The following is an 8,179-nucleotide window of genomic DNA, read 5'->3' on the forward strand; positions in this document are numbered from 1 at the left end:
TTTTGCTCAAGAACAAAGAGGCTGACCCCATAGTGCAGCAGTTAAGTGCTGTGTAGAGGGAGCCAGATCCCATATGACCAACTACAGCTCAAATCCCAGGCCAGGGAGATTGAAAACAACACCATGTGTATGGATGCATGCATGCATGGGTGCCCAGGATCCTGACAGAATAGAGAAATGGAGGTAAAGTGGATTGTGTCATGACCAGGTCCTGCTGGAGGGTACTTGCTTTCTCTTTCTCATGAACCCTCTGACAAAAAAATAATAATAAATAAGTAAATAAAGGAAAATTTCAGAACAACTTTATCTTAGTTTCACTAGAGGTAATTATATTTTGTTGCATCACTGACTTTACTGGATAAAGAAATGATACAATTCTTTAAATGCAGAGTATATTGTATGTACTACAAGATCCCCTGAGTCATAATATGTATTGTTATTCACGGCTTTTTGTAAGAAGTTTTAAGATGTCACATAAAAATATTTGCGTAGATTTTTACAGTGTGGTTTAAAGTATGTGATGACATACTTTTTTTTAATTTAGAAGTTACACGTAAGAATCTAATAGTATTCGTTTTAAACTAAGCTCATTCACATAGGTACTTGAAGAAGAAGAGGTAAGTTTAATAACCTTTAGCTAAGTTAATTAACATGCCCATGTTGTGTGAAAAGGTAATTATCCTAGTGTATTTCTGTCTCAAATTCTAAGAGTAGTGGCCTAAATAGATATAGAGACCTCAGCTGTTTAATACGGTAGCCACTAGAGACATGTGGCTATTTAAATAAAAATGTATGAACATTAAATAAAATATAAAACTCAGCTCTGTATTTGCACTAGCCACATATGGCTAGTGGCTGCTGTATCAGACAGAGGAGATAGAGGACATTTCACAGAAAGTTCTATTAAACAGTGATCCCCTCTATTGACGGCATAAGTTAACAAGGTTGACAAGAATTTCATGTAAATGTGGGAAGAGTTCAGAAAACTTTTCTCAAATAGCATTTCCTTGATCAGTGTCTCCAAAAATTTCTATATGTTTTACACACACACACACACACACACACACACAGAAAGCTAAGTCTTGACCGTATAAGCAATCATATACCTCTATCTTTTATAGCTATTGCTTTAATATTAGTGAAGCAAACCCATACAGTCTTGACCGTATAAGCAATCATATAGCTCTATCTTTTATAGCCATTGCTTTAATATTAGTGAAGCAAACCCATACTACTTGAGGGAGAGTATACTTTAGAAAATAATTTAAAGTAAGTCACCATACTGTGAGAATAGATTTTTCATTGAAGAGGATACTTTTGAATGCATGGAACTTTATTAAACACACATATATACGATGACAAAGGAAAACACTGCAGGATTCAGCAGAGTGGCTGCATGCATCTGTAGGATGGGCAGACTCTAGTTTTATAGGATGAAATGAGAGTGGAAAATGGGAGAAGACCAGAGAGTAAGTTTCACTTCCAATCACCACATAGAAGGGTCTTCAAGCCTGAAAGACAGAAGAAGCAATGCATGTGAGAGAAGCTCCCTGCTTCTGGGGAGACTTGCGAGTGTAAAATATTCAGATCTGAACTGAAAGATGTTGAAAAGCCTCCTGTTAGCATTCTAAACAGGAGGCCTTGTGGAATAGTAGAACGTGCGACAGAGGCACAATGTGCAAGGACCTAGCTAAGGAACTTTCACTCATGTTAACAAGAGTCTCAGCCAAGCTTCAAAAGGGGGATTTGAAAGACTCTGTATGTATCAAAGGAGCTGAAGAACTCTGCAATCATTCTGAAGATCAAAACTACAGGAATCACACAAAACTATAATAAGAAAGTTATTGTTACTCAACTCTGAATACACCTCCTTGTTTTTCTGCAAGTCTTTTTATGTAGTAAGATGCTATCTATTAGAATATAAAGAATTCTTTTTAATAAAATAGCGCTCACAGGCAACTTTAAAGCTGTGAAGTTTTGTTTTTTTTTTTTTTCCTAACTGAACCTGATTGAGTCTGTCAATCAAGGTTCAGTTAACTTTTATTTTGTGTACTGTGTGACTTCGGGCCTCAAAACAAAAGCTGGCAGCAAAGGTCTAAGCAGGTCCGGATTGTGATCTATCAAACCTTAGGTAGATACAGTGTACCCTGAACTTTTGACAGTGACAATCATATACATGCCAATGAAACACAAAAAGGTATTTACTGCTTAGTACTGAAAACAACCCTGATCAATTTCCTACCTGCTTCCCTTGCATTTGCTGTTTAAGTCTGAGCTGGTACCTCCAGGGCCAAGAACACTGGAATTTTATTCCAGTTCAAACATTGTTTCCCTCAAAGAAAATGAATCTGACCACGGTATCCTTGAACCTTCCCTCAGCTTGGACATTTCATAGAAGAACAGAGGGAGGGAAGAAGAGAAGGTAGTGGCAAAAATTTCCTAGGGAGAACCTCCATGAAGAGCAACACCATTCACATTTATTGAGCTAGTGTTCTAGTGACCTCTTCTGGGGAACTTGGTTCTTGACGTTGTTGGTCCCAGGGTTTAAGACAGTCAAGAAGCCACAGATACAGGTGGACCACATGCATTGTGACCTTATGGGTAGAAGCGGAAGCAAGGACAGAAGAGTCAGGGGGTTATGAAAATGGGGGAGGATCAAGCTTCTTGTCATCCCTGCTCCTCTTCCAGGAGGTGCTAGAGAGCTCTCCCTAATGTTTTATATGGAGGTATTAGTAGGTATCAAATTATCTATGCCCCAGGATATTTCTGAGGCTACAGGTAAGTTACAAAGAATAATACATCTTTCCACATGTCATTGAATGTAATAAATTACTATTTATAAGTTGAATATGTGAAAAAGTAATCAGGGACACCCAGTTTATCTATAGCTTCAAGTAAAACCAGGAAGGCTGGAGTAAAATCTGTGAGGGACATTTCTTAGACATCTAGATACTCCACATAGTATATGAAAACTGAAGATTATCCCAGCCAAATATGCATGTAGGTCATCTCAATTTAGAATTGGGGGCTATGTTCCTCCAATTCTAACAATGTTACAAATTCTAAATAGGGTAATTTGTGAGCTAAAACTCGTTTGTATTCAACATTTTCAAAGGAGTGCCAAATAATTTGGGCTAGAAATATGTTACACCACATAATTCAAAAGGTTTCCAAATGAGTTCATGAAAAGAAAGGTCCTTTCCCTGTTTCTCCATCCCCATTTCTGTCTGGATCATCCTAGTTGGTCCCTGTTGCAAAAACCTTCCACCAGGCAGCTTCCTCTTATTTCCCTCCCCTGTGAACCTTGAGCTCTGCAACAATGGCCCCATCACCTGCCTTTTCATACCTTGTTCTGGGAACATTTTCTGTGCTTTCTCTCATCAAGAGATCTGAAATCAAGGTCTCGGGACTAGATCGTTTTCCATATCTGAAAACAAAGCAAAATGGAAATCTTTCAAAGCAAGTTTGGAATGGTCATAAAAACCTTTAGGGAAAAAAAAGTTGTTCTCCCATTTAAGACATTAAATCTAAAAATGATTTTCAGTTGTTTATCTGCCAGCAAATAATCTCAATGTATAAGAAATATTACACAAATATTATTTCAAATTATATATTTACTGCATATTTTTCACTGTTTGCAAACTTAAATAAATGTCTATCATATTATTTAAGCTTAGATAAAATTCCAAGCCAAATTCTTGCTTTTTAAACTAACAATAAAAATAATGTGTATATAGATATACTTTTATGAAAGGCAATTTGAAATAATAAAACATTTATGTTTAATCAACAATATTTTTATAATTAATTGGCTATAGTTTCTTTTTTTTTTTTTTTTAAGAGTTTTGCTATAGGGCACATGCATGCACTCACTGGAGACACAGAGAAATAGAAACAGAAAGTGAGAAATTAACCCCCAGGGGGGAATGGCCATGCCACAATTCCTTCTCTTCCCTTCTTCTCTTTCGATTTTGCGTGGGCACACATGCACATGCACCCGGCATGAGTTTTCAACCGCTGAGTCTGGGACTTGAACTGTGGTCAACTATGCAAGAGTCCAGCGACATAACCATTGCACCATCTGCTGGTCCCGCAGACAGTATATTCTAATTGCCTATCAAGCACAGTTAAATCTAAAGTCTTCGGAAATATTTCCCATGATTGCTCCTTTGGTGAGCCTCACGGAAACAAAAACAGAACACTCCCCACCTTCCCTTCACACTCCCAACTCCCTTCTCCCATAGTTTGTAAGAGTCCCTCAATAATTTTCTGGAATTGTGATGGGTTATACTTAGCTATTCTGTGCATCACTTGATTTTACTAATCTTAAAACTCTTGGGTGACTTTAATTCACTTATCTTCATCATGTTCCAGTCAATGAAAGAACTTGCAATCATTTCCTTGAATTTACCAGTAAAGAATCTAAGTCTGTAACAGCAGGGTTTGCACAGTCATGTACTAGCATCCAGGACACTCTTTTTCAGTCTCTAATTAATTCTGGATTACCCTTCTTCTCTTCAGTGCTTTAACGTTCAAAGATTGAGTCTCTAGGGTAAAGAGTCTCAAACCTGGCTGCACATTAGAACCACCTGGGAGCTTTCAAAAGCACAGAGTAAACCCAGGCCCCACCCAGAGAGTCTGATTTAATTGGTCAGGGTTATAGCCCAGCACCACTTAAAATATTAAAGTTCCCCAGGTGATTCTAATGTGCAGCCAGGATGGAGAAACATTAATCTAGGGCTGAGTTTCTCAACATGGGCACTACTACATCTGGGCTGGATCACTTTGGTACAGAGTTTGTCCCGCTTGTTGTGTGATGTTTAGCAGCTTCTCTGGCCTCCACACACTAGTGCTAATAGACCCACCTCTAGTGGTAACAACTGAAAATGTCTCCAGACATTGCCGAATGTCCTGGGGAGTACATCAACACCAGCTGAGAACCATTTATTCAGAGGACTAAATGAGCAAAATGCATTAGACTCTGGAATAAATGATGCCGCTTTCAGAAGAAACCAGGGTATATACGGCAAAGGAATATGGCTGAAAAATATGTAGAGTGGAAAATGAAAGAGAAGGAGAAAGATTTCAGATGACCATCTATGCCAAACTGAGATACATTCAAAAATGGAACTGTAATTTTCAAAAACGTATACATGCACATATGAGTGGGTGTTGATGGTGGAAAGGCAATGAGTGAAGAAAGGAGAAGATGGGAGTGGATTATGAGGCTCTGCGGGTTTCTAAGAAGGAATTTATGAGAAGATGGGACAGGAAACTTCCTCAAGGACCAGCTCATTCCCATCTAACCTGAGTATCTTCCCAAGAAACTCAGTCCTTTTTCTTTTTTCCCCCCCTCATCAAAGATGGTGATCAAGCTGAATGTGGATGGTGGTGGCAACGGGCCTGGAAAATCAATAGGAGGGCTTCAATTCCATAGCCCTAATAACAATATACTAGAAATGCCCTTAATTTCATGATGTGTAAAACGAAAATAATTGCACTCGTGTCAAAGCTTTGAAATAAAGACCGAATAAGATAATGGCCAGGAAAATATTTCGAAATGCTAAAGCTTTTCTTTTTTTTTTTTTTTTAATAGTGGTAAAACTTTGTAACAATCATCTTTGCAAAAATGAATTCTACTATACATTATTCTATAGCTAATTAAAAAACTAACGAAAGTTTTCCTAGAGAAAAAGAAATAATATGTTATTCGTACAAGTTCTTTTCTCTGATCTGTCTGAAAGCGTAACCAAGAATTGGAAGCTACTAACTCTGAGAAGTCTAGTAGGATATAAAGTAGACTTGCTTTTTGATTGTTAAAATGATCAAATTTGGACAGATTGCAAATCAATGCTATTTATTCTGGCATTTTCGTGTTCTTCAGATTCTATATAAATTGGAACTTTGAAAAAAAAACTTTTTGATAAAACAGAAAAAAGGAAAATTTACTCCAGAAGTATAAATTCTTTCCTTTTGGGTCCCTCCCAACTATTCCCTGACTTGTAAACAGTAAAAATATGAAATTTTTCTTACAAAAATATTGTACAACACAATTTTAAATATGTTAAATAACAATGCTTCTGAAGGGTTCATATTTTTTCTTTTTTGAGAGGGCTCATATCTTTTCTTAATAGAGAACTGGGAGGCAGGCAAGGAAGAGAGAAAAAGGTTTTGACAGATATTACCTGTCATCATCCTCCTTCCCTGGTCTTCCAGTCAAAATTTAAACCTCCCCTCACTCCTCTTCCCCTTTTTTTGGCTTAATACTAGATATTGAGAGTGAAAACATGGCATGTCGTTTTGATTTTCTGGGAGTCTGGAATAAAGTTTACAATTTCTTAGATTCCATGTAATCCCTGGAGTCACCCTAGAGTTACAAGATCAGTGTAAGTTTCTTCTCAGAGCTCTAAGTGGGCCCTTTTCAGAACTCACCTGGTATAACTGTTTTTATGCAAAGTCTCTCATTATTGAGACTGGGATTTTTGAGTATGGGGCTGAGACTGTAAAAACACGCTACAGAAGAAAAGAAATTTCTATTTGTCTATTCTCATTCCATTTCCTAGGACAGCTTGGCAAATCCAACAAGGAATGTCTTTGGCAGCTCAGCTGTTCCCTCCTTGGAGGTCTTTGGCGGTGCTTGTTTTTTTCTACACCGCCAGGCCTGCTCACCCTTCTCCCTGTAGCTTTTCCCTGGCGTTCTTACCTTTCACTGTCATTTCCACCACCACCCCTGCCTGCAAGGTTTCTGGACAGACCCCCAGCTACTCTGAGAACAAAGACAAGAGAGTGAGTGAAAGGAGAAGACCTGCCGCACAGCCCGGGAAATCTGGATCTGGGGATTACGACTTTGTAGTTGCAGCAGGAAAATACCCCTAGATCTGAATATGTGCCCAATGCTGGCCTGCTCTGTGACACAGACAAGAAAAAGAAATGGTCCCTGTACCCTAGGATCCCCAGGATTTTGGGGTGTGCAGACATGGCGTTCCCCCAAGAAGGTCCTGCAGAGCCCACCCACCTCTGCCTGGTGATGAGGTTGATGTAATGTCGCAGCGCCGAGTAGTATCTGGCCATGTCCTCCGCCGGCGCGTCCTCGCCCGGGTTGTCGGGCTTGGAGGGGTATGCCTCGCCCAGAGCACCCAAGCACACGAGCAGGGACAGGGCGAGGGTCAGTCCGGATAGTCCCAGACACTTGCTACTTAGCATCTGTGGACACAGAAGGTGCAGTGGATGGGGCATTGGGAATTTAGTGGACACGCGCCCCGCACTTCCCTCCTCTGCCTCCTGCCCACCTTCCCCTGTTACCACCCATGACCCCAGTCTGCCTTTGTCCCAGTCGGGCAGGGCGACCCGAGCTGGGCGAGCACCACCCGGCAGGCTGGGAGCGTCATCTACCCTGGCCCGGACCCTCTGCTCCACCCAATAACTCCGCACAACTTCTTTCCAAGTCTCTGAGACGAAGAGTCACGCAGCTGAGGTTCCTTCAGCCCGGGCACGTTTAAAACAGAATTGGAAGTTCCTCCCGCTGAGTTGAAGAATTGCCACCACACTCTTCCCAAACCCTGGCCAACGGAGAAAACTTTCTTCTCTGTTACTTTGTGTCGCCTGCTTGCAGGGGCTTGACAGAGATGGCCGAGATGACCTCGAGGTGACAACTACGGGGGGGCGGGGACCAGATTTCTCCCCAGGCCAGTCAGTCTCAGTTCGGATCACAGGGAGCCCGGGAAGTGGCGAGGCTCCGGTGCTCCACGGATTTCTCCCTCGGAGGCGGAGGCGCTGCAGAGAGACCCTCCCTCCCGCGCAACGGTCTTTGGGCCTCCTGACCGCGACCCCCGGGGAAACCGCCAGCTGCCCTGGGATAGGGGTTGGTGTTCTCTGCCCAGGTCCGCCAAAAGATAACCCGGAGGGACCGGCCACACTCGAAACCCAAGAGAAGGGAAGGACAATCAGAGGGGACCAGAGGGGCAAGTAGAAACTGGCCGCCAAGAGGGGATGCGATGCGCGTCGGGGAGTGGGTGGCAGAGTCCGTGGTGTGGCAGACTCTGGCGCTGAGGCTGGAAAGCGGGGCGCGACCTTCCCACGCCCGGGGCTCCACGGAGGGCGAGACGGCGCCCGGGACAGGTTGACCAGCGCCCACCTCCTCCCCCAGCTCCCGGCCCCAGCAAACGGGTCTCGGCACTCA

General features: G+C 41.9%; 1 protein-coding gene across 5 annotated transcripts; it reads right to left on the reverse strand.

Moving 5' to 3' along the window:
* Window positions 1-1,320: 1,320 nt before the first annotated feature.
* Window positions 1,321-8,153, reverse strand: NPY (neuropeptide Y). 5 transcript variants are annotated; one of them, XM_006162410.2, is made up of 4 exons: window positions 8,135-8,153; window positions 7,016-7,203; window positions 3,347-3,427; window positions 1,321-1,511 (listed from the first exon to the last, which is right to left on the reverse strand). In XM_006162410.2, exons 2-4 carry the CDS (start codon window positions 7,201-7,203, stop codon window positions 1,487-1,489), a joined length of 294 nt encoding a protein of 97 aa, XP_006162472.1. In that variant the 5' UTR covers window positions 8,135-8,153; the 3' UTR covers window positions 1,321-1,486. The 5 variants fall into 5 exon arrangements, with proteins under 5 accessions (XP_006162472.1, XP_006162469.1, XP_006162470.1 ...); XM_006162407.3 differs by lacking the exon at window positions 8,135-8,153 and adding an exon at window positions 7,593-7,778; XM_006162408.3 differs by lacking the exon at window positions 8,135-8,153 and adding an exon at window positions 7,432-7,564.
* Between the last annotated feature and the right edge of the window lie 26 nt (window positions 8,154-8,179).

The sequence above is a fragment of the Tupaia chinensis genome, unplaced genomic scaffold, assembly GCF_000334495.1.
Source record: "Tupaia chinensis unplaced genomic scaffold, TupChi_1.0 Scaffold139943_1, whole genome shotgun sequence".
Classification (NCBI taxonomy): Eukaryota; Metazoa; Chordata; class Mammalia; order Scandentia; family Tupaiidae; genus Tupaia; species Tupaia belangeri.

Excerpts from the sequence above, each read along its gene's own strand:
- NPY (XM_006162410.2), bottom strand. The coding sequence starts at position 7,203 with ATGCTAAGTAGCAAGTGTCTGGGACTATCCGGACTGACCCTCGCCCTG. Across the intron at positions 3,428-7,015 it reads AACCTCATCACCAGGCAGAG|ATATGGAAAACGATCTAGTC; the intron begins GTGGGTGGGCTC and ends CTTTGTTTTCAG. Across the intron at positions 1,512-3,346 it reads GAAAATGTTCCCAGAACAAG|GCTTGAAGACCCTTCTATGT; the intron begins GTATGAAAAGGC and ends TCTGTCTTTCAG.